The following is a 26,385-nucleotide window of genomic DNA, read 5'->3' as shown; positions in this document are numbered from 1 at the left end:
GCAAACTGTAACAGCAAAGAAGAATCTGTTAGAGCGGTCCAGAAAGATTTCGGCTACCCATCTTCTGTGTTATACGCTGGAGAAGTATTCCCGTGTACTTTTTAACGTTTCCCCCGCTGGTCAACCGACGTCATTCTAATCTTAGTTGAACGACAAATATAGGATTTCTAACTGTCCTTGAAAGGCCCCAGAAATGGCTCAAAATACAGGTGAGTGTGTCAGCTAACACTAGCTGGGTAGCTAGTTATGGTCAATTCGAGCTAACTTTAGCTTGAACTCATTGAACTGATGCACTTTTTGTAGAAATGTGTCTGTAATAAATGGTCATTTCTTTCAAGAGGATCACTCAGGTAAAGCTCAGTTGGTCACTAGGTTATGTTGCGCTCTGTAGCCTTAGCACGCAAGTAAACTCCTTTCTGAACGCCTGTCCCAGTGAACACTAGCCTAGCCGAGATGCATGTTGCCTGAAGACATGCGCAGGCAGAACTTCATTCAGAATGTCTTGCATATCGACAAACACTAACGATCTAAACATGCCTTCAGACGTCTAATTTTATAGTCGTAAACGTCTTTTGGTAATTTCGGCGCACATACAATCCACCAAACAGTAAGAATATGTAGCTTAATCCCACGCGCTTCTGTCAACAGTGAGTAACGTTAGCTAAAAACAAACAGCGTGAAACTGAAAGATGGTAACGTCAGTGTTACTCAAATTAAATGCATGCTGAATTGAAGAGGGGACTGAAAAGATTTTTGAAATTTGATGTGATATTAGAACAAACGTTTTGGGTGCGACACCATATCATGTCTGATTTTTTTAATGATGTTAATGGGTATTATTAGCTAGGCACCGATGGGTACATCTGCTGGTTAACGTTAATGCAAACATCTGATCAGCCAGTCCTGTGGCAGCAAGTCAATGCATAAAATCATGCAGACATGGCCAAGAGTTTCAGTTGCTGGTGTGGTGAATATTTTGTTGTGATTTTCAAAACCATCAAAAATGTTCCAATCTTAACAACCAGTGATCGCCCGTATATTCGTACAGGTGTGTGTGCAGCAACTAGGAGAATGCAATCAAAAGCAGACCTCATCTCAAGCTGGTTCAACCCAAGGGGTAAGCCACAGTTGGAACAGTGAAGCCGACCAAAACCTGCATGGAGGGATCCATGTAGGCCTAAAAATGATGTCAAAACCCTGTGACATCCTGTCGCACATGAGAGATGTAACCGTATTGCTTAGTTTATAAACTGTCTGTAAATCTTAAACTATTGGCAGGTGAACCTTGTAGGTGGGCTGATCAAACTGTGAAGATCTGAGATAAACAAACACACTCAGCCATGAAACTTGCGCAGTAGACGCTGGTGCCAACAGGAAGTAGCCATGTCTTAGTATTTTATTAGTCCAAAACTGGCTTCAATCAGCGGGGTGGCTTCGTCCAGCAATATACTGTCTATGGTTCAACCAAAATGACGAAGAGTTCAGTTCACTCCAATGGCCTCACTGTCACCAGATCTAACGGAGCACTTTTAGGATGTGATGGAACGAGAGATTTGCAACATGAATGTACAGTTGACAAATCTGCAGTGAACTGTGTGATGCTATCATATCAACATGGAGCAGAATCTCTAGGGAATGTTTCCGGCACCTTGTTGAATCCATGCCATGAAGAGGTCAGGCTGTTCTGTGAGCAAAGGCAGGATTAAAAAGGTCCACCCAGCTTCATCCACTTATCCGGGGTCGGGTTGTGGGGGCAGCAGCTCCAGCAGGGGACCCCAAACTTCTCTTTCCTGAGCCACATTAATCAGCTCTGACTGGGGGATCCCGAGGCGTTCCCAGGCCAGTGTGGAGACATAATCTCTCCACCTAGTCCTGGGTCTTCCCAGAGACCTCCTCCAAGCTGGATGTGCCTGGAACACCTCCCTAGGGAGGCGTCCAGGAGGCATCCTTACCAGATGCCCAAACCACCTCAAATGGCTCCTTTCGACGCAAAGGAGCAGCGGCAAAGATTAGAAAGGTGTACCTAATAAAGTGGCCACTAAGTGTAGCTTCAGTCTACACAGGCTGTCAACACTGCTCATCCCTATTGCACTTTTAGCCTTGGTTGGAGACCAATGTTATGTAAGTTTGACTTTTTTCTGTCTCTTTCGTTTTTGAACAGAACAAAATGAGGTGAAGCATGACAGCTCATCCTCCCCTGGAATGACAGACCAAGAGAAGGAAGTGGCGGCCAGTGCATATAAAGCATTTTCGGTAAATCATCTTGTTGCTTTTCAAATGTAGTCCAACAATTTTGGTTGTTGTCAGTCTGCTCGTGTTACAGTGCTGCTCTTCTTTACAACAGTCAGATTTTCCGTACTGGAGGAGGGATCCCTCCTCTTTGGCTCTTCTTGAAGCATTTTTGCCTCTCTGAAATGTTTTTTCTGAGGGTCCAAGTGTAGATGGAGTCATGCTAATTGCAATTTCCAAATTTGGCTTAACGGGCCTCTATTTTCCTCACAGGCTGGGAAGTATGACGAGTCTCTCAAACACCTTGAAGCCCTGCAAGAGCTTAACAAAGAGGACTACAAGATTGCCATGAATAAAGCTGTTGTAGAGTTTTACATAAGCGGTCAGACTACCACAGGGGCTCTGAAGCAGACTCTAATGGCAATGAAGAACCAGGTAATTATTGAAATGTGGGTGGTGTTTTTCTCATGCTTTCAGTTCATGTAGAATTTGTTTTCAGTGAAAGTTCTAGATGAACACAGCCCTTTGCTTCTTCATGATAGCTTGGATTCCATCAAACATCTCATCTTTATCTTTCAGGTGCACACATCAGCAGAGGACGCTGATGGGTTGGACGATGTTGAAAATAGCTTGCTGTACTACAATCAAGCTATCATCCACTATCATATGCGACAGTTCTCTGAATCCATCTCCATAGGAGAGAGGCTCTACCAGTTTCTGGAACCATTTGGTATGTTATTGTGTTTTACATGGCCTTTTAATAATGTCTAGGGCCGCGCAATTAATCAAATGTTAATCACAATTTCAACTTTGGCTTCCAACGATTATAAAAACAAGTTAATCCAATTAAAACGATTATTGTGCCTCATGCTGTTTCGCAATGACACTCGTTTTGTCTTGTTATAAATCCAGCACACCCTTTACTTCACAGGGATGCCCTGTGACACTCTCTCAGCAGCTGTTATATTTGCTTTAGCTCCAGCCAAGATGACGGGTTATAACTTCTGCTACTGGCTAATCCACCGTGTTCTTGTCTGTATAGCGGATTTATACTTTCCTCACCGTTAGTTTAACTAACTGCATCTCCCGACGAACACCACTGTTGAATTTCAGCGTTATGTAACATAAGCATAATCCATTTAAAAAAGGAAGCATTCAATTTGAAAAGTAAAATAAAAGCATGATGTTTCCTAAGTCAGTCAGTTATCGTGATTATCGTGATTATTATTTTTACCATAATCAGGCAGCCCTACTAAGTCTGTTGCTGAGATGTTGATCATTGCAGTTTTGCTTGACATTTAAAATAATTTATCAAGTACATAAATATAAAACTATTAACTATTACTAAATTTGCTGCTTTTTAAATATTGAAATTTAAAAAAAAATTTTTTGGGGGGGGGGCTGTGGCTCACAAAATTTTGTATTTTGAAGACATTAATTTGGGTCTATGATGTGATGAAGACTGAAGGACATTTGTCATTACTTTTGACATCTCTCACAATAAATGCAATTAGTAACATAATCGATGGTGATGAAAAGAATCAGTGTTTCAGCTCTTTTTATACCATAGCTGTTTGATCAGTTGTATAAATTGCAAACAATGTTATGTCATATTTATAAAATAATTAGTTGTAGATTTGAGACTTGGATGAAAATTGCTGACTATTTGGCTTTGTTCAGACTGCAGGCAAATCAAATTTGTTTCTCAAATCAGATCTTTAAGACTGACTGTCCGCACTGTTTGCAGGTGATCAGATTTGTGTTCATCAGACATCATCTGCATGGTTTGCTGTTGTAACGACATAGGTGTCAGTAACTATGTACACTATATTACCTAAGTTTTGGGTCGCCTGCCTTACATGCACACAAAGGTTGATGACATCCCGTTCCTAATCCGTAGGGTTAATATGGAGTTGGCCCACCCTTTGCACCTATAACAGCATCAACTCTTCTGGGAAGGCTGTCCACGAGGTTTAGGAGTGTGTTCATAGGAATTTTTGACCATTCTTCTAGAAGCGCATTTGTGAGGTCAGGCACATATGTTGGATGAGAAGGCCTGGCTCACAGTCTCCGCTTTAATTCATCCCAAAGGTGTTTTATTGGGTTGAGGTCAGGACTCTGTGCAGGACTCCGTGAAGTTCTCCACCAGACTCGCTCATCCAGGTCTTTATGGACCTTGCTTTGTGCACTGGTGCGCATCATGTTGGAACAGGAAAGGGGCCTTCCCCAAACTGTTTCCACAAGGTTGGGAGCATGAAATTGTCCAAAATGTCTTGCTATGCTGAAGCATTAACAGTTCGTTTCACTGGAACTAAGGGGCCAAGCCCAACCCGGGGAAAACGACCCCACACCATAACCCCCCTCCACCAAACTTTACACTTGGCACAATGCAGTCAGGCAAGTACCGTTCTCCTGGCAACCGCCAAACCCAGACTCGTCCATCGGATTGCCAGACAGAGAAGCAGGATTCGTCACTCCAGAGAACACTCTCCACGGCTCTAGTGGCGGCGTGTTTTACACCGCTGCATCCGACGCTTTGCATTGCACTCGGTGATGTAAGGCAGCTTGGAAACCTGTTCCATGAAGCTCTCTATGCACTGTTCTTGAGCTAATCCGAAGGCCGCGCGATGTTTGGAGGTGTGTAGCTATTGACTCTGCAGAAAGCTGGTGACTTCTGCGCGCTGTGCGCCTCAGAATGCGCTGACCCCACTCTGTGATTTTATGTAACCTACCACTTTGAGTTTCTGTTGTTCCTAATGGCTTCCACTTTGTTATAATGCCACTAACAGTTGACCGTGGAAAATTTAGTAGTGAGGAAATTTCACCAATGGACTTATTGCACAGGTAGCAACCTGTCACAGTATCACGCTTGAATTCACTGAGCTCCTGAGAGTGACCCATTCTTCCACAAATGTTTGTAGAAGCAGTCTGCAGCCTAGGTGCTTGATGTTATACACCTGTGGCCATGGAAGTGATTGGAACACTTGCATTCAGTGATTTGGAGGGGGGTTCGAAAACTTTGGCAATATGTTTTTTGAGGTGGCTTTCCAATACGGGAGCATGAGAAATGGAGATCCTTCATCTTACCCTCCAAGCAATGGATTTGTCAAGTCACCGTGCAGAACTTCTCTGTCGTACCAAACTCGGCGTAGAAGTTCTGCAACACGACTTGACAGCATGCAGCATAAATTTTGCTCAGCCACGCTGATGCACCTCTGTTTCTCTGGAGTTGATGTTGTCGTCGTGTGTTGCATTGGAAGTGACCCAAAAGAAACTTAGAAGTCTGGTTGAAACTGCCAGATTGAGACACATCTGTAGAAATCCAATTGGAATCGCATTTCAAACCATCTCCAAATGTATCTTGGATCCGATTTGTAAAAATTTGCATTTGATGTGGTTTTTTGTTTGTTTGTTTTTTTGCTGGCCAGACTTTCTAAAATCAGTTTTTCTGCCTAAGGACCTGACGTGAGTTGACTCGCATTTCAATTCAATTTTATTTATATAGCGCCAAATCACAATCTCAGAGCACTTTTCATAAAATAGCAGGTCTAGACCGTACTCTATGATGTTTTTTACAGAAGCCCAACAGTTCCCACCAAGAGCAGCACTAGGCGACAGAGGCAAGGAAAAACTTCCTTTTAAGAGGCAGAAAGCTCGAGCAGAACCATGGCTCAGGGTGGGCGGCCATCTGCCTCCACCAGTTTGAAGGCAAAGAGCTGACGCGACTTGACTTGTCGATCCATAAACAAAAATACAGTGCTATTCTTTGTGTAGTTTTGCCTTTTAATAACTTAATAAATAAAAGTCTCAAGTGTTTGAGATTTGTTCTGTCCCGAAATATTTTAAAGCGGCTAAATTTACTGTGCAGGCGTGACAGCCTTGTAAAGGTTGCATAAATGTAACAGGGTTTATGGGAAATGTGGTCCTTATTTTGAGAGAGGCTATATTATTGGGGCATCAGAAAATGGTTTGAGTTCCAAGGCTGAGAAAGAATATTATAAGTAACATGGTTAACACTGCTATTTACAGAGAAATATAAAAACATAATAATAAGCTTTTAAAATATACATTTTACAAGTGGCACCAAGCAAGCCATCTGTTTAAAAACAAGCTGGAACGGTGCATTCAGACCAATGCAGCACCTGTCATGTAGATGTCCTTTGAAGAATTAGGAGAGTAAGCTAGCGCATCATTGACTGTTGCTCGCCCAGTGGGCAAGAGAAAATCATCAGTTGCGCATTGATCTTAATGATCATGTGAAGTTTTAGTTGCGGAGGTCATAATTCAGCAGCAACTATGTGCTGAATATAAGGGCAACACGTCGGTTATGTGCAAGTCAACATAAAGCTATAAATTAACATTTACATAATCGAGTTTTGACATCTGAATCGAAAAAAGTATCCCACATTTAAGAGTTAAGCATATTTATAGTACAAACCTTTTCAGTGAACTATGAGGGCAAAAAATACCAAAACTGAATAATCGTTTATTAATTGTAATTGAGGTAAAGTGTTGAATGAATTAGTATTTTTGGTCATATCATCCAGTCCTTTTTGTCAGCAAGACAACCACTTTTAAAATGCTTGTTTTCTGAATGGAGTTCGGGTCGATCAGGCCTGTGCTATGCTAACTTGTTCACAGTAAAGTACAGTGATAGCTGGAATTGGGGCTGAGCCATTAATTGCATTTGCGATATTATCGCGATATGACAAACGAGATTTTCTAATCTCAAATGCTGCGATTACACTGGTCACATGACACACAAGAATAAAACCGTCTGCAAAGGAAGCATCAACATCGCACGTTACGCTGTACAACGGCCTTAATCTTGGCAGAAGCTGACACTACAGAAACTTTAGTGTCACAGTGGCAACCGCCACCCGCTGGTAACTTGGTGGTGTTCGTGGTTGAAATCGTCGGGCCATCCGCTGCTTTGGCGGACAAGAAAAATGCAAGAAAGACGCGTGTAGTATGGTTAGTGTATTGTGGTGAAAGGCACCTGCGTCACACACATGGATAATTGGTGGATGAAACACCTTGGTGAACTTGGTAGGCCTACGTGATGATATATCAGATTATTTAATGACATGACTCTCAAATTATCTTTCTCATATTATAACTTAATATTTCTTCTCCACCTTTGCTCAGAATAATAATTCATGCAATTCATGCATCAACTAATTTCATCATAACACAGGCCTCGCCTACAAGAAAGAACTGTGTATGTTTAAACTATCTAATGTTGTGTTGGTCATACTGATTTATCGCTTGAATAATACAGAAGGTAAAGAGCTTAGCTGGAATCAAGTAAGCTAAGTGACACACATTTACTGAACTTACAAGGTAATTTAACTTCCTTACTTTCTTTTCTCCAAGCTATGTCCAGTTTTATCCTAGTGTCGCAGAACTCTGGATGCCCACTGACACCAACAACAGTGGAAGTTGGAAACACGTGGTGGCTTGCTGCTGAGCAAGCCATCGCAGAGTTGAGATTGGTCCGGACAATCTCAACTCTGATGTTGAATACTGATATTGGTCCTGGCTCTATTGAAACACAGCGTCATGCGACTTTAAAATTTCACCTTGCGTGATGGACTGGACAGGACACCACAGTATTCCAGTTATTCTAACAGTGATATATTGAGATTTTATAAGGGTCCATGTGTCAGCTTTGAGTTTGGCATGGAGTCATTGTGGTATTTGTTCTAGAAGAGAAGTTTGCTCAGGCTGTGTGCTTCCTGCTGGTGGATCTGTACCTGCTCACCTTCCAGCCAGAGAAGGCCCTCCATCTGCTGGCTGTGCTTGACAAAGTGTCTGTCCAAGGAAGCAACAAGAATGGAAAAGGAGAGGTACCCACTGCACTACCTTGTCATAAAAAGAAAATTACAGTTTTACACAACCTGCTCTTATTTTCATTATGGTAACATTTTACTTAACCTTTTTGCTGAGATCTGTGGTTGCGGTAAATCACTAATGTCACGTTCTCTGTTCAACAAACTTATTTAAGAAACTTGCCTCTGACATTTCTGCCTTCATCCTAATTAAATGGAGGTGAATGGGATTTAGTGTGGCAGTGATGATCACAGCATTGGAAGATGCATTAAAAAAACTGGATAATACACAGACCTCTGTCAACAGTTTTCATTTGAACTACTTTCTGCCACAGAAATTCTTTATTTAGTCATGTAGTTGTGTCTGAGGCCACTAAGTGAATGTGTTGTCTATCAAGAAGTCAGTTAAACAAGCAAATTTCATTTCAGTATAGCGGTTACGGTTTATTGAGTGCTGTGCTTGATTCCAGAACAACAGTTCAAACAAAGATGGAGCAAACCAGAAGGCAGAGTTCACAGCCATGATCGAGGCAGCCAAATCAAAGATGCACCAGGCAAGAGCTGACAGATTTTAACATCCACTGTTTATTTCATTCTCCATTCTGGTGACTGTCTGATTTTTGTTTCCTTTACAGTACAAAGTGAGAGCCTACATCCAGATGAAATCTTCCAAGGCCTGTAAAAGGGAGATCAAATCAGTGATGAACACAGCAGGGAATGTGAGTCTCAGCTATTTCATAACATCGTTCAATCATTTGGGAGGGGATATCATATATATGATATGCAAATTATGTCATTGTATTAGAAAACATCATGGTCCTTCCCCACTGAGCAAATAACATGTCAGCACAGACAACATCTGCCACGATGCATTCACATGGAACAAATATTTAAATGACTGCTATAATGTTGAAGAGCAGTTGTGCTAATTACTGCCCAGATTCAAAAAGAATCAGAATCGGGTTTATTGCCAGGTACATTTTCATATATGAGGAATTTGCCTTAGTAACATAAATAGTAATATATAAAAAGTAAGGAGATCAAAAAAAAATTACAAGTATAGAAAAAAAATAGACACAAGTTGAGCATTGTAAAGTGTGTGGTCAGGAGAGTGTATGAGTGTGTGTGTGTGTGAGTTTGGGGAGGGGGGCATGAGTCACAGACAGTGGGGACCTGGGCCTTGTTGTGGAAGCCCACTGCCATCGGAAAGAAGCTGTTGTTGTGGCAAGAGGTTTTGGTCCTGATGGACCGTAGCCTCCTGCCAGAGGGGAGAGTCTGAAACAGTTTGTGTCCGGGGTGGGAGGAGTCAGCTGCAATCTTTCCTGCACGTCTCAGAGTCCTGGAGGCGTACAGGTCCTGAAGAGAAGGAAGATTGCAGCCAATCACCTTCTCTGCAGAGTGAATGATGCAGCCTGCCCTTGTCCCTGGCAGTGGCAGCAGCGTACCAGATGGTGATGGAGGAGGTGAGGATGGACTCGATTATGGCGGTGTAGAAGTGCACCATCAGCTCCCACTTGAGGTCCTGGGAGATGATGGTGCCCAGGAAGCGGAAGGAGTCCACAGTGGAGACTGGGGAGTCACACAGGATGATGGGGGAGGGTGGGGGTGGGCTCTTTCTGAAGTCCACGACCATCTCCACGGTCTTCTGAGCGTTGAGCTCCAGACTGTTCTGGCCGCACCAGGTCACCAGATGGTCGATCTCCCACTCTGACTCCCAGGGTCCTGGAGTCAGAGAGATGTTTTCCCATCTTGACATGCTGCTTCCTGTCCGTCAGGGAGTCAGGGATGATGGTGGAAGCTTTGAAGCAGGTTGGCACATGGCATGTCTCCCAGTGAGGTATAAAAAAAGTCTGTGAACACCGGAGACAGCTGATTGGCACAGTGCTTCAGGGTGGATGTGGAGACAGAATCCGGTCCAGCTACTTTGCGAGGTTTCTGCCTCCTTAACATTCTGTTGACATCCCACCCTAGGATGGTAAGAGAGGGGGAGGAGGTGGGGGATGAGATGGTGGACTGTGGCCGATCAGTGGTGTGACAGGGGATGGTGTCAGGTCTGTCCCATTGTCTTTCAAAGCGACAGTAAAACTGGTTCAACTCGTTGGTAAGGCCTGAGTTGTTCATGGATTGGGGGGATTTAGGTTTGTAGCTGGTGATCTGTCTGAATCCTCTCCAGACAGAAGCAGAGTCATTATTTGAGAACTGGTGTTTTAGTCTCTCTGCGTACAGCTGTTTAGCATCTCGCACTGCCTTGTTAAACCTGTACTTTGACTCCTTAATCCTGGCCCGGTCTCCACTCCTAAACACTTCTTCCTTTTCCAACCTCAGCTGTCTGAGCTTAGTTGTTGTAACTCACCCTGGTGCGTGTTGGAATGCAGCTGTCTTCACAGAAGCTGATGTGGGACGTCACAGCCTCTGTATACTCATCCAGATTGTTGGTAGCAGTCAGTGCAGTCCAAACACACCTGGAGGTTCTCTACAGCTTCACTGGTCTACTGCTTTGATGTCCTCACTACAGGTTTACAAATTTTTAGTTGTTGTCTGTATGCAGGTTCAAGTGAACCATGGCGTGGTCAGTGTCCCAGTGGAGCTCGAGGGACGGCGTGATAGGCACTGCTTACTGTGGTGTAGCAGTGATCCAAAGTGTTCCCCTCTCTGGTTGGACACTTTATGAACGGTCTGTATTTGGGGAATTCATGGCTGAGGTTTCCTATGTTAAAGTCACCAAGAACAATAACTAAGGAGTTCGGGAATGTCCGCTCTACCCACAGTATCTGATCGGCCAACGTGCACTGTTAATGTAAAAACAGACACCTCCACCAGAAAGAGGCAGAGAGATGGGGACGTGTGAGTGAGAAAGAGAGAGGGCAGAGCGAGAAGATGTGCTGCGTGAATGCGCTACAGCGCTCTGCAGTCAAATACGATTTTAAATAGGCATAGTAAAAAAAAAAAAATATTGAAAATCAATCGGTGGTAGTCAGCGTTGCTATTGTGGCAGGCCGCCACAAATAAATGAACGTATGGGAAACACTGTACTAGAAATACCTACTTCTCACCTGATTTATTACCTCAGTGAACACTTTCCTAATTAGTTTATGGTCTCAGTCGCTAGTTTCAAGTCTTCTTCAATACAACATGATGTTCATTTAGTAAATTATGGTCCCATTTAGACGAAAATAGACCAGAAAGCCAAGTAAGCTTCAGGGCGGGATTATCTGTAATTGACAAGTCATTGAGTCGTAGGTTACCTTTTAGCTTTTAGTTTAACTTTGTGTATTTTAGATGCTTGTTTAATTTAGCTTTAGTTGGTATTTGTCAGCCAGTGGCCAGAATGATGATAATCACATGATAGACAGACTTGCGCACGCGCACACATTAGAGCATCTCTGATCTGCTAGCTCAACACAAATACCACACAAACTCTTACAAATGGCCATACATGTGATGACGGTTTCCAGAACGGACACGGATATTCTGACGGCAGCTGCTCCTGGCTGCTTAGCTCTTACTACCAGCTCCATATGGCTCTTCCTGCTGCGCTTAGTAATTGTTTTCCTGGAAAACAATTAAAAAATGTTTCAATGAAAAGCTTTCTCCTTTTTTATGCTGCCACCAGAGCATAGTGCTTCTGGAGCCTGGCCTCACTTGGTGTACAAACCTACAACTTTATAACAAAAGAACAAGTTTTGATGGGGGTGGTTTCAAAAGTGACATCACTGCACACCCCGTCTGCTGGTTATCTTTCTGACCTTTTGTTTCCTTTCCCCTCCCTCAGTCTGCACCCTCACTCTTCCTCAAAAGTAATTTTGAGTACCTGAGGGGAAACTACCGGAAAGCAGTGAAGCTGTTGAACAGCTCCAATATAGCAGAGCATCCTGGACCCATCAAGACGGGTGAGAACCGCTGTACCTCTCAAGATTGATGGCATCCTCTATAAGCTTAGTGTCAAAAAGCCATACAGCTAATTTTGGTTTGACTAAGCCTAGTTAGGACTGTTAATGTGTCATTATTGGCAAAATGGTGCTGTGGACGTCTTCATTAGAGATGTATCTTTAGCAGTCACATTTGATGATTTTTATGTGCTAGATGATGGATTGTGCTCATGTCCTGACTTCTCTCATTCAGGTGAATGTGTTCGATGTATGTTCTGGAACAATCTGGGCTGCATTCACTTTGCAATGGGGAAACATAACCTAGGCATTTTCTACTTCAAGAAGGCACTGCAAGAGAACGACCACACCTGCACACAACTGGGAGACAACGGACAATGTGAGTCAAAGCACTGTCTCCTGACTGAGTCTGTTGACACTCATCTACATATAAATGCCTTTTCACACGGGAAGCGATTTTCGCGCCTCGTAATTCATTTTCAATGAGAGGCGAGCGTGTAGGAAGGGAGGGGAGGGAATTGCGACAGCAGTAGCGACAAGCGGGCGTGTTCCTGTGAAACTGTCGTGGCCGTGCTCGTCTCACGCACACGCCCGCCCCTGCGCAGCACAAAAAGAAGATGCCGTCTGACTTCCCTAAAATATGTGTGTTCATTGAACAGTTACCGGGACATTAACAGGAGGGCGTTTGCTTGACTAGATTTATCAGCTGTATGAATAATATATATATAATACAGCCTACTAACATTTTACTTTAAGCTAGGCTATGAAGGAATACAGAAGCCGTGGCCGTGGTTACTATCAATTGACTGCCTTCCGTTTATGCTTGTCTCGGAGGCTGTTCATATGAGAAGAGCAGAGCACTTACGATCCATATACAACACTCGCTGCCGCAGCCTATTGCCACCATTAAAAACCGCCAGGTCCCTGCCGCCGCTCAACTGTGGTAATGTTTACTTTTACCTTGTAGGGAATCCCTCACCTAACACAGCTCATGATTGTCTCCTCATTGATTAGTGCATCTGAAAGCACAACTACCATCCAGCATTTTGGCAACGCAGAAGTAACAAACTCAAAGTAACAGGGCACCACTTGCTTCCTGGTTGGCAGGCAGTGGAAAAGAATGTCTTTTTTTTTGTTTTGTTTTTTGTTTTGTTTTTTGTCCTCCAAGGGAGCGTTTTCCTTGGAATGTGACATCACGTGAAAGCTATGAATATATTAACATCTGTTCTGTTACTTTTCAAAAATGTTGGAATCACAGCATAGGTGTGCATGGTATCAAGTGCACACCCATGCTATCTTATTGTGTATTTATTGAACTAAACCAATTAGAAAAATATATTGGATTATAACATGTGGGTCACCAAAAAGTAACAAGTCCCTTTCTTCTGTTACTTTTATTAAGCAGCTAAGAAGTTCACAGGTATCCCCATGTGTGCTCTACTAGCCAACAAGCGATATGAGCTGCTGTATAACTGCGGGATTCAGCTGCTGCACATTGGCAGGCCTCTGGCAGCATTTGAGTGTCTGATGGAGGCGGTACAGGTTTACCACTCCAACCCTCGACTGTGGCTGCGGCTTGCGGAGTGCTGCATCTCTGCTAACAAGGGGGTATGATTTAACTGATGTAGTTCCTGATTTCAGTTTAGCTTTGTTTCATATTCAAGTGATTTTATTTTTTCAGCATTTTGCCTTACTGGAGCTTTTTACTTTATTACGTGTTGTCATTTTGCATGTGTTTTTATATATATATTTTCTCGCTTTTGTCAGTGTTAATATCTGCTGTTACAGAGGACAACCTTGAAACTCCTGCAATTGATTTTTTTTTAATATGGGTTAAGTTCTGGAACAATGAAGTTATGTCCTTAAATTATTTCATGGTCTCTTTGTTTGTTTACAGGGGTCGGAGCAGGAGAGCAAAGGTTTACCTTGTAAAAAAGGTATAGTTCAGTCTACTGTTGGGCAGGGCTACCATCGCAAGATTGTGCTGGCATCCCAGTCTACCCAGAATACTATCTACAGGTCAGTGTCAGCTCCGACAAGTCCAACAGAACAAGTGAAACTACTGATGTAGACATTAACCTTTACTGTCCAGCAGAGGGCAGCAATGCTTCATGTTAGTTGTTGTTGTTGACACTCTTAGATAGTGTAAAGGATGCTGTTAATCTTTAACATTTGCTTTCTTGCCAGAAGTAAGAAGATCTATTCATGTCTGTCTCTACATATCTCATGACTGTGCATTAACTATGATAGAGCTGGGTGTCACTTAGCCTAGCGTAGCATAAAGACTTTAGGCAGAGGGAAACGGCTTGCAAAATACTGTACTGAATGTGTGTGTGCTTTGTACAGTGAGGGTCAGTCAGCAGCTATACCAGTAGCCAGTATGGAGTTTGCAGCCATCTGCCTGCGGAACGCTCTGCTGTTGCTGCCTGAACACCAGCAGCAGGACACCAAGGCAGAGAACGGCTCCAAGAGCTCCAGTCAGTCAGGAAGCACCGAGAGCGGCAGCGAGAACAGTGATGCCTGCAGGTCACACACACACAAAATCACACCCAAACAAACAACATACTATCAGAGCACCTTAGACCTCAACAGCTGTTCACCATCTGGTGATGTCTAGGATTAAGTATAGACAGCCAGTTTCCAATTTTGTACGCTCTGGAACATTGTTGAGAAACATGCCTCGCCCTTCTACATCAGTTCCTGAAAGGGAAGTTTGGAGGTATCACGTTCCCTCCCTACCTTGCTACTTATACATATAACAACGCATGCTTCACTGGAGCAAGTACTTAAAACAAATTGACATTAATGTATTGGCTGATTCACAGATGGTGTGGGAGTGAATGTGTTCTGCATTAGCGTTTAATTCATCACAGTATTTAACTTTAACTGTGTGTCATAATATAGACCAGTTGAAAATCAGTGGAGTGTTTCTGCTGTATACAGGTGCTCAACTGTAAATGGGTTTCCATAGACTGGAATATAGTTTTCTATTTAACCTATAATAACTCATCATATCAGTACTGTACATCATATAGCCCATAATCACCCTTTTCACAGTTGATCAGTGTTTATGATCTGATGATCATTCTGATGAATGCTGTTGTGTGTTTTGCAGTGGGAAAGGTCAAGAGACTGATAAGTTCTTGTCGGCAGCTCCATCGTCTCCTCTCAGAAAACAAGAGGTAGAAAACCTCAGGTAATGAGACTTCTCTTCTGATTTTCTCTTCTGCCCTCAGTTCTGCTATTCAGTAACATTAAAGAGGTGTTATTCTGCTCATTTTCAGGTTCATAATCTTATTTAGAGGTTGTACCAGAACAGGTTTACATGGTTTAATTTTCAAAAAACACCATATTTTTGTCATTTCTGCACATTGCTGCAGCTCCTCTTTTCACCCTGTGTTGAAGACTTCGTTTTAGCTATGGAGTGATACATCTTGTCTCTAAATGATCTTTGTTGGGAGTTGCACATGTGCAGTTCCTAGTTAAGGACTACTAGCCAATCAGAAGCAGAATAGGGCGGGTCAGTGAGAAGCCGGTAAACAGCTTCGGTTCAGCTGTACATGTTCCCCTTACCAGCTTAGCAACATAGACTGGAGTTTCAGAGTGGTGAGTTATTAATCTGTAACAAAAGGATCTTTCATCCATAAAGTTTTAACTGAACTCTGTCTCTACATCACAGTAACAACTTTATGCCCACTGACTGCCTGGAGGGTAGCTAGTGTTTGGAAGGGAGAGGAGAGGCAGCAGGCGGATGTCTTGTCAGTATCCATGTTTCCATCCAAATGTAATGCGAATTTTAAACAGACTTTTGAAGTGTTGCAAAAAAGTTTATTAGAATTAGATGCGTTTCCATCAGTTGGTTTGGAGCAAATAAACCAGGCTCAGGCCCCATCCACACTACTCCGTTTTAGTTTACAAACAGAGAATTTAAATGAATACGATCTCTGTCCACAGCAGCGTTTCTGAGTTGATCTCCGTCTACATTAAAACGACTGAAAACACACAGCTAGGACCCGTTCAGGTGCACTGGGCATGCGCGTGCCAGTTTAAACATGAAGCAGATGGTCTATTCCGTAGCTACAGAAGATTTGGCGAAGGAATAAATAAATACTGACGAAGCATCAGACCAGATTTTGTTTGCATGCACCAATAACGAGCTGGGACTGTTACCTAATGTAACATGGGAGTGTGGCGGCGGAAAACAGACTGGGAGGAGTTGCAAAAGAAAACAGCGACATGCACAGTACAAGTGTAGGCAAATAGTGGTGTTTGCACTGTACATAATATTTTAATAAAAATATGAAGTCAAAAACCCGGTCAGCAGCATTGTGTTTCTGCTTTGCCAGACCCAATCAGAGAGCCGAGCGTGAGCGGCTGCGTCATTATTTCTAAAGTCCGTTGTTTTGGCCCGTCTTCACTAAAACAAAAACAATAATTATTGCAATATAACTTTTTTTCAATACCAATAAAACAAATGTTCAATTAATATTCAATAAAGGTTTGATTTTATTCACTTAAATCATACACGTATTAAGACTTAATTTTTTTATTAAGATGTTTATTCTGTTGAGGAAAAAGGACTGAGAAAAGCTTTTACTTAATTTTACTCATGCATATTTGTTAACAATGATTTTTTCCGTAATTGTTTAGAATGTTCTACCTCAGATTTGTGAAGGGGTCCAATGTTTGACATCAAGTGTTGTCAAAAGTTTAAACCACAATTAACCATCAGGTTTCATCAACTTTCACTCAGGAGTAAAAATCAGCCTTTAAACATGAAAGAAAAAACAATTTGATACTTATTGTAATAATTATCGACATCCAAAGATAGGAAACATTTTATCGTGATAACATTTTTGGCCATATCGTCATAATATAATGATATGGCATTATGCATTATGACGCGAAGAAAAGGCTGGACTACAAATGAGCTGTTTTCAGGCAATTGAGGGCAGAGTTTTCTGTGGGAGATGGGAACTCCCTTTGAGGTGGACTTTTTCACTTTGCAAAGATATTACATGCACAAAAAAGGTATATAACTCAACTTTAAATAACCCGTGGAACCCAGAGTGCTGTACACTAATCACTTATATCAACTGTTTGATGTGTAGGTGCTCCATTCTGGCCTGTAGTGCCTATGTGGCGTTAGGACTGGGAGACAACCTGATGGCTCTAAACCATGCTGAGAAACTACTCCATCAAACCAAGGTGTCTGGATCCCTCAAGTAAGTGTTGGGTGTATTTCTCAAAGCCAGCTGTTGGTTCACCTCATCTGTCTTTCTACTGCAGCCACAAATGCCCACACTGAGAGCAGTGTTTGTCTTCCTTCTCCTGCTGTGTGTTCAGGTTCCTGGGTCACCTCTATGCTGCTGAAGCCCTCATCTCATTAGACAGGATCTCTGATGCTATTGCTCACCTCAACCCAGAGAATGTCAGCGACGTGTCAATGGGAGTTCTGACCAGCGAGCAAGACCAAGGTCTGTGGGTTTCACACATTACTCTAAACAAGACTGAATCATATATGTTGTATCCTTAATCCTTCGTTTGTTTTTCTCAACAGGGTCTGATAAAGGAGACGAGCCTGTCGAGTCCTGTGAGTCTACCTCGTTTAAACCTTTATGCATGATTTTTATCTCATTAATGTAATCACACCTGTATCTTGGTGTTATTTTTGACACCAAGATACAGAAGCACTGATTTGCTTACCTTCAGTAAGCAAATCAGTGCAGGCGTCAAGACCAGCTTCTTCCAGTTAAGACTTCTAGCTAAAATAAAGGCCTATCTTCCTCCCAAAGACCTTTTAAATCGAAACGCAGCTGCTGGCCTTTTAACAAAAACAAAAAAGCGTGAACACATAATGCCTGTCTTGGCCTCCCTCCACTGGCTACCTGTCTGTTATAGGATAGATTTTAAGATTTTATTGCTTGTTTTTAAGGCCCTAAATGGTCTGGCACCACCTTATCTGGCTGATCTCGCACCATTCTCCAGTTAGAACACTGAGGTCAACAAATCAGCTGCTGTTGGATGTCCTGAGATCAAGGCTAAACAATAAGGGCATATGGAGCCTTTGCAGTGGGCGCCTCCATCCTATGGAACAGCCTCCCCATGCATATTAAAGCTGCACAGACCCTATAAATGTTTGAATCACTGCTTAAGACGCACCTTTTTGCAGTAGTTTTTAACCTTCATTAACCTGGTTTCTGATGTGTTTTCTGATGTTTTTTGTTTCCCTGTGACCCTGTTCAGCACTTTGGTCAATTGTTGTTGTTTTTAAATGTGCTATAGAAATAAAATTGACATTGACATAGGATATTTTAACAGGAATTTCAAAATAATTATAGTAAGAATGAAATTCTGATGTATTTGAAGCTGTATATTAAGACAAAAGAATAAGTATCAAAGATTTTACTATAAAAGCTCCCTGTCCTGTGTGTGTGTGTCTGTGTGTCTGTGTCTGTGTGTATGCAGCAGGGAAGCAGACTCCCCAGTGTTACCCCAGCAGTGTCACATCAGCTCGGGCCATGATGCTCTTCAACCTGGGTAGTGCCTACTGCTTGAGGAGCGAGTACGACAAGGCCCGCAAATGCCTGCATCAGGTAACCATTAGGATTGGGCCGATAGACAATGCCATCGTTAATGACTTATCAATCTACGTGTGAAACGCACGCCTTTTTATAAAAAAAAACACATTATAAAGAACATTTTAATCAGATGAGTATATAGCAACCAGTCATATACATACATACATGCATACATACTTACATGCATACATACAGTGCATCCAGAAAGTATTCACAGCACTTTAACTTTTCCCCATTTTGCTACGTTATAGCCTTATCCCAAAATGGATGAAATTCATTATTTTCCTCAAAATTCTACAAACACTACCCCATAATCTGTCTGCCTACCACTGTTAACAGAATCCAGTCTGCAGTGGAGTTCATACACACATTAACCACAGAACTGCAGAATAACATAAGGCTCACTCGCTCGTCCACATGAGCTCTCTCTCTCTGCTGTGAGTCTGCATTATTTATTTGTATTTTATAGGGCTGTCCCTGACTAAGGATTTGCATTGTCGAATCAGAATTGTCAAGTCTTGCCTATAGTCGAGTGATAGTCCAATCATATGATTTTGTGTGGCGGCGTGAGGGTGTAGCTCCGCTTTAATCTTAAGAAACTGCAGAGCTGTAGTCTCTATTCATTACTCACTGTAACTTACACTGTACACCTCCAGCTGAACTGAGGCTTATTGTTGACGCTTTTCTCTCTGCTTGCCTGCCATTAAACTGTCTTGTGCAGCACCGCGTCGTGCATGCTGTTCTCGGCCGCACAGCACGCACGTTGCGGTTCCTCACTGGTCTATTCCAATTAAATGTTTAAAAACGATATAATATTCTTTGTGTGGTTCATCAGTGGTGATTAGTGATCCGAACGTCCCACAAAGTGCAAACAACTCAGCACAACACTGGCACAGCTGATGGTCTCTTCCTCGTTTGCCACACACACCCTTGCTGAAGCGCACCAACGCCCCTAAGGGTTAGGGTTAAAATTTTGGATTTATTCACGCTCTTTAAAAATGTGTATTGAAAGTTTTTCCCATTTTTATTTACAGCATTAAATGTAAACCAGTAGTTCGATGTAAAATGAGACATTCAGCTCCCCAATATAGCCAAAATGGTATCATCTGTGACATTGACAGTCGAATCAGGCTCTGCCCATCGAAGCATCGAATCTTTGACTATTTGGGGTCAGCCCTAGTATTTTATTATTATTTTTTTACAATGTGTCATTCATCCGACGTTATAACAGCAATGCGCCATGGTACAGGCGAACCTAGCTTTTAAAGGGAATGGGAGATGACACTCTTCATTGGTTTATTGCAAGTTATGCCCAAAACACAGCCATGACTAATTCACAGACCATGCCGACCATTTTATCCGTCGCTAATCTAGCAAAAGTAGATGTGGAAATTGATTCTTAGTTGCATTGCGATGCAGACTTGGACGACTCTGAATCAATCCATACATGTCAATAAGCGATTATCTGAATATTAATTGATAACATAATGTTGACAGAACGAAAAAGGCGGAACACGGAAAGTGCAGCACTGGACTGTGTAGTGTGCACTAGGGCTGTACATAGATTATTTTTCAAATCGATTAATCTAATTAATTTTTCGATGAGTCGATTAATCTACGTTTTTGTTTATTCTAAAGAAAGAAAAGTTGCCTATTACTCAATTAACACACCAATTATCCAAAATAAATATCAAAAACTGAATGAATCAAATTTCCACGTCACTGATGTTGTGGTAACTAACAGACATTAATTAGGCTACTTCAAACTTTAAATGTTTGTGACATGGGTTTATTTCAATATTGAGTAATGCAGTATAATAATCAAATACATCAGTGTGGGGCAAAGAAAACAACTGAAACCATTCACAGACTGTGCAGACAGTCACAGATCGTCTTTAATGTTAGATTTAACTGTTTGCTCGCTCATACGTGGCCGTTAAATAAACAGAAAACATGAAACGGCGTTAGATGACACACGGTGTAACGTTACGTTACCATGACAGCAGCGGGGCAGAAATGACTTTTAACATGAAGGCGATGAAGAAATCCATTTTAACGGACTACGTGTCCTCGTGCTGATAATGTGCCGTGCTCGTGTGGAGACAGAAAGCGAACAGGATTTGCGGTGCTGCCGTCAGTGCACCGGGATACTTTCGCTTCTCGTGTTCATGCTGCTTCACGTATTCATGGGCAGCAGTTGTGCTGCAGTGAAGCTATTTCCTGTTCACAGAGCTCATGTAGCAGCATGTTGTTGAGTGTCTGTCTGAAATACTCCCAAACTTCAGACGGTTGAAGGCCTTGTAGCTGGAGTTTGTCCGGGGGAATCCCACTAACACAGGCTGCAGTGACGCTTCGACGCATGTAATGCGAGTCAACGTATTTACGTAATCGATTACGCCGATGAATCGCCCCAGCCCTAGTGTGCACACAACAGAGACGTGTTCTCCCTGTTCCGCTCAGACAGGCAGTTGTTGATTGAATGCTGCTACTAAACTTTCACATGATCAATAAAATGAATGTGCAACTAACTTTAATATCGGCATCAGCCCCCAAAAACCCATATCTGTCAGGCTCTTACAATCTCTCTTGTTCAAAATATTGTACAGTGAAATAATAATTTACCCAACTGTGATTTGTGTTGTCAGGCTGCATCTATGGTGAACACCAAGGAAATTCCACCTGAAGCCATCCTGCTGGGAGTCTACTTAGAGCTGCAGAATGGTCAGATCTCCATCAAACACGCACTAACACACACTTTCTATAATTCTTTGAGCGATTTTAAGTTTTAACTTCTCTTAAGGAGGATTCTTCTAATCTCAGTTCCCCTCATGGTGTCAGACCAGCAGTCTGTTGTGCTGAAAGTGTAGTTGAATGTTGCTGCTTTTAGAGCATAAGTTTAGCTGATGTGAATTCCTGGATATTAAATTCTGTATTGCCCTAGTATGTCACGTGACATGGTAAATCTCTTTTTGAGACTGAGAACATAAAATACTGAAACTTAATGTTCTGCTGGGGAAATATTACTTCTGTAGTTCTCTTGTTTTTTGAAGCATTTTAAAATGAATTTTAAAGAGGTGGTATTCTGCTCATTTTCAGGTTCATAATCTTATTTAGGGGCTGTACCAAAACAGGTTTCCATGGTTTCATTTTCAAAAAACACCTTGTTGTTTTTAGTTTTTTTGTCATACTGCACATTGCTGGAGCTCCTCTTTTCACCCTGTGTTGAAGATTTCGTTTTAGCTATGGAGTGATACATCTTGTCTCTAAATGATCTTTGTTGGGATTTGCTCATGTGCAGTTCCTAGTTAAGGACTACTAGCCAATCAGAAGCAGAATAGGGCGGGTCAGTGAGAAGCCGGTAAACGGCTTCGGTTCAGCTGTACATGTTCCCCTTACCAGCTTAGCAACATAGACTGGAGTTTCAGAGTGGTGAGTTATTAATCTGTAACAAAAGGATCTTTCATCCATAAAGTTTTAACTGAACTCTGTCTCTACATCACAGTAACAACTTTATGCCCACTGACTGCCTGGAGGGTAGCTAGTGTTTGGAAGGGAGAGGAGAGGCAGCAGGCGGATGTCTTGTCAGTATCCATGTTTCCATCCAAATGTCATGTGAATTTTAAACAGACTTTTGAAGTGTTGCAAAAAAGTTTATTAGAATTAGATGCGTTTCCATCAGTTGGTTTGGAGCAAATAAACCAGGCAACGGCAAGCGTAGATACGTCAGTAGTTGACGTTACACATGGCTGTAATAAATGAGACGTATGGGTTCCAAACCAGAAACAAAACCTGTCGCGTGGAACTGAGGACCATTGATCTTAGAAAATCGGAGAGAGGTCGTCAGGAATGTGTTTCATGCGGACAAACCAGCTACCAGCCATGTCTCTGCGCATTATGGGAATATCTGTCAAGACTCTAACAGAGGAAACGGCTGATCAGACGTGATCAAGTTCGCTACATTAGAACTTATTCGGCAAAAGTGTTTCCATCTTCCATTTAGCGCATTAACTCTTTTTCAACAAAGGCAAAAACCACCTCAAGTGAGCCTAAAAACTTTCAGGATTTATTTTCTCGAATTTTGCCGTTTTCCCATCAAGCTTTTCTAATGCGACACTTCAAAATGTGCATAAAAAATTGTGATGGAAACACAGCTACTGTGTGGTGTAGCAGTGTTTTTGAGGGCGTGACTAGCCGCTTGGCGAGCATTATGACGCACATTTTGCTGTGACGTCACAGGGATGAAAGGGAAGCGGCTGGACTACAAACAAGCTGTTTTCAGTTCAGAGCAGAGCTTTCTGTGGGAGATGGGAACTCCCTTTGGGCTGAACTTTGGGCTTTTTCACTTTGCAAACCTGTTACCTGCACAAAAAAGAGAGATAACTCAATAAAGGAGAGGGGGAAAGCCTCTTTAAAGTAATTGTATTTTAAGTGATCCCCTCCCGCACCTTTACAAGTCATTTATAATGGATTTTGTTTATTTTATTTACTTATTGAAATGATTTGCCTTTTCTCAGTATGTCGACATGTTCTCAGACTAATATGTTCTACAGATATCTGTTTGAACTTTTCTATTAGATAAAGTGGAAACTTTTTATTTTGTCACATTTCATCGGTGGAGACAAACACACTCTTGCTTTGTAGTCTGTGTATAGGACGGCATTCAGTCACAGAGGCGCACAGAGCAGCGTTTGCAGCTGCATTGCCTCCTGTCAATATAAAACTATATTACAACATGGAACAGTTTTGTTTTCTTTAGTGATTGTTTTTGCGGGTGGAAACGCACCCTGAGCTGCAGTCCAGCCAATCAGACAGCTCTTTTCTTCCTCTGGAAGTTTTGCAGCGTCTTTCCTGGTGCGCTGTGCTGAGTACGACGTCTGTGTAATGCCGCAACTGAAGTTACAAATGGCAGAAATCCACAAAGAGCAACACTTACTAGAAAATATGAAGACACCGTGCTGGAGGCGGAACCAAATCTGACCGAACCTGCCACCTCGTAAATCTCTATGCAGGAAACACTGTTTTTGTATGACCAACTTCAAAAACAGAGTCTTGTCTTGTTTATTATTCTTTAAATCTGATAACCTTTTATTCAAACCCTCATTTTGGTCATTTTATACACATATATTTTCACAAAGCATTTTGCATTTAGTCACGCTGAATACACAGCGGTACATACGAGGATCTTTGTTGTTTCTTTGTTTAATCAGTTTTGGAGATCAAGGAAGTTATCATTTTGATATTAGTTAGTATCCTCCAGTATCGTAATGACAAGCACTCATCTCTGTCTGGTCGGACTTGAATTAGCGCCTGAATGAATCCAGCTGAATGATGTGGTCTACTACCTGATGCTCCTTTGTTTAGAATGTGAGTGAGGGGTAAAAATTTGGAGATAATCCCTGTACCTGTCGTGTGTCTTCAGGAAACACCCAGCTTGCCCTGCAGATCATCAAACGGAACCAGCTGCTGCCGACAGTGGTGCAGAGGGTCTCCCCAGATTCCCGCAAGAAAACCGTCCAGCCCTTCCAATCTGTCCAGCCCATCCAGCTGCCCTCATCCTTCACACAAGTTCAACGCAAATGAGCCTCTACATCCACCTGTACCCCCCTCCCTCCACGCACACCACACACCCAAGGAGCATTGATATTTATAAAGCTGCTTCCCCTCAGCATCAGGAGCCAAATGAAATGCAGGTGTGGCTGCTGACTGACGTGGAGAGAAGAACTTCAGTTACAGCAGTGTCCAGGGACTGAGAACAGCTGACTTTTTATTTCCATTTGACTGAGGAATCTGTGTGTTGTCTCAACAATGATAATAAATTTTATTTACTGTATGACATGTGTGACTCTTGCCTATAGTTTTTTGGGTCACAGTTTGATTACAGTATAAAGACACCAAATTAAATTCAAAACATAAAATATAAAACAATAAAGGTTTAAGAAAAGATTTAAAAGAGCGTACTGAGTTTGCCTGCCTCAGCTGAGGGACCAGACAGTAAAGTCGCTGTCAGTGACAGCGTTGAGATTTTTGAGCCATTAGTAGGGCCCTCCCAGAGGCACCTGAAGCAGCAGTCGGGCTCATCTCTACCTCAGATCACAGGTAGAGGCAGGAGCCTGACTATTCACGGCAGTAAAAACTAGTAATAAATCAATTCTAAAACTAACGGGAAAGCAGCGCAGGGATTGGTGTGATGTGTTCACTTATATTAGAATGTGGCAGCAGCATTTTCTTTAAGTTGCAGTCTTTGGATTTTTCACTTGGTGATACCAGAATAAGATCAAGTCTGGAGGAGATAAAAGCACTGATGACCTTTTTATAGATGAAAGGGATGACTGATCTTGGTTAAAGGGACGACAAGTCAGGGAAAATACATGATAGTATGATTATCTAATTTTATCACATTAGCAGGTTGGAATGTGAATATTCAGGAAGACCATTCTTCTTGAAACGTATTTGTGAGGTCAGGCACAGATGTTGGAGGAAGGCCTGGCTCACAGTCTCCGCTCTAATTCATCCCAAAGGTGTTCTATCGGGTTGAGGTCAGGACTCTGTGCAGGCCAGTCAAGTTCTCTACCAAAGTTGTTCATCCATGTCTTTATGGACCTTGCTTTGTGCACTGGTGCGCATCATGTTGGAACAGGAAGGGGGCAGCATGAAATTGTCCAAAATGTCTTGCTATGCTGAAGCATTAACAGTTCTTTTTACTGGAACTAAGGGGCCAAGCCCAACCCCTGAAGAAGTTGTTCAATAAAATGTAAAAAATGCCAAAGCATTAGGAAGTATAATGTACAATATTATCTATCTTTTGAGGATGACCACTTCAGTCACTTGTTTTCATTAAAATTACCATAAATTTAATCAACACCAAGGAGCTGAGGGCGCTTTAAGTTATCAGATTATCATATGCAGGTATTACTGTCTTGGAAAATGGTGTATAAGCATAATTTCTCCCCTCGTAAGGCCACTTTATGGAATAACAGGTACGTCTTACACAAGAAGATGTGATAACAGAATTTTGAGGTCATTAATGACGAATGTTTTCCTCTTCCTGTGAAGAGAAAGGTTCTGTCTAAAAGATTTTCAAGAGTGAACACTCAAGGTTTGAACTGGATATTTATCATTTCTGTTGTTTCCTAAAATTAAAGATGTTCATTTCAAAACAATTAATGATATTTATTTATCCATGTAATTAAGAGTAGGATTTAATTTAGATTGTAATGTATGTCCATTTTTTCAGACTGATATTGAATCTCAGGAACATCTTTTCTACAGCTGTAATGTTAAATTGTTGTGGGACAGAATATATGACAGGATGGACAGGAAGCAGCACGTTAAGCTGGGAAAACATATCTTTGATTCCAGGACCATCAGCACCGGATCCCCTCAGGGCTGCGTCTTTCCCTCTGCTCTTCTCCCTGTACACCAACAGCTGCACCTCCAGTCACCAGTCCGTCAAGCTCCTGAAGTTTGCGAACCACACCACCCTCATTGGGCTCAACGCTCAGAAGACCGTGGAGATGGTCGTGGACTTCAGAAAGAGCCCACCCCCACCCTCCCCCATCCTCCCCCATCATCCTGTGTGACTCCCCAGTCCCCACTGTGGACTCCTTCCGCTTCCTGGGCACCATCATCTCCCAGGACCTCAAGTGGGAGCTGAACATCACCTCCCTCACCAAGAAGGCCCAGCAGAGGATGTACTTCCTGCGGCAGCTGAAGAAGTTCAGCCTGCCAAAGACAATGATGGTGCACTTCTACACCGCCATCATCGAGTCCATCCTCACCTCCTCCATCACCATCTGGTACGCTGCTGCCACTGCCAGGGACAAGGGCAGGCTGCATCATTCACTCTGCAGAGAAGGT

General features: G+C 42.3%; 1 protein-coding gene across 6 annotated transcripts; it reads left to right on the top strand.

Moving 5' to 3' along the window:
• On the top strand, window positions 1–24,363 carry cnot10 (CCR4-NOT transcription complex, subunit 10). Of its 6 annotated transcripts, none has more exons than XM_038710322.1 (20): window positions 1–209; window positions 1,049–1,117; window positions 2,162–2,253; window positions 2,503–2,664; window positions 2,809–2,959; window positions 7,942–8,078; window positions 8,531–8,614; window positions 8,696–8,779; window positions 11,833–11,950; window positions 12,183–12,326; window positions 13,350–13,555; window positions 13,845–13,966; window positions 14,294–14,473; window positions 15,063–15,143; window positions 17,059–17,172; window positions 17,294–17,424; window positions 17,508–17,540; window positions 18,416–18,543; window positions 21,174–21,249; window positions 23,948–24,363. In XM_038710322.1, exons 1-20 carry the CDS (start codon window positions 194–196, stop codon window positions 24,106–24,108), a joined length of 2,289 nt encoding a protein of 762 aa, XP_038566250.1. In that variant the 5' UTR covers window positions 1–193; the 3' UTR covers window positions 24,109–24,363. The 6 variants fall into 6 exon arrangements, with proteins under 6 accessions (XP_038566250.1, XP_038566251.1, XP_038566248.1 ...); XM_038710323.1 differs by having other exon boundaries at window positions 7,939–8,078; window positions 18,419–18,543; XM_038710320.1 differs by having other exon boundaries at window positions 7,939–8,078.
• Window positions 24,364–26,385: the final 2,022 nt, after the last annotated feature.

The sequence above is a fragment of the Micropterus salmoides genome, unplaced genomic scaffold (genome assembly GCF_014851395.1).
Source record: "Micropterus salmoides isolate LMB-PRFRI ecotype aquatic unplaced genomic scaffold, ASM1485139v1 Ms_hic_scaffold_11, whole genome shotgun sequence".
NCBI classification, from domain to species: domain Eukaryota; kingdom Metazoa; phylum Chordata; class Actinopteri; order Centrarchiformes; family Centrarchidae; genus Micropterus; species Micropterus salmoides.
Note: the sequence above shows the minus strand (reverse complement) of the source record. Positions and strands in the feature narration are given on the sequence as shown.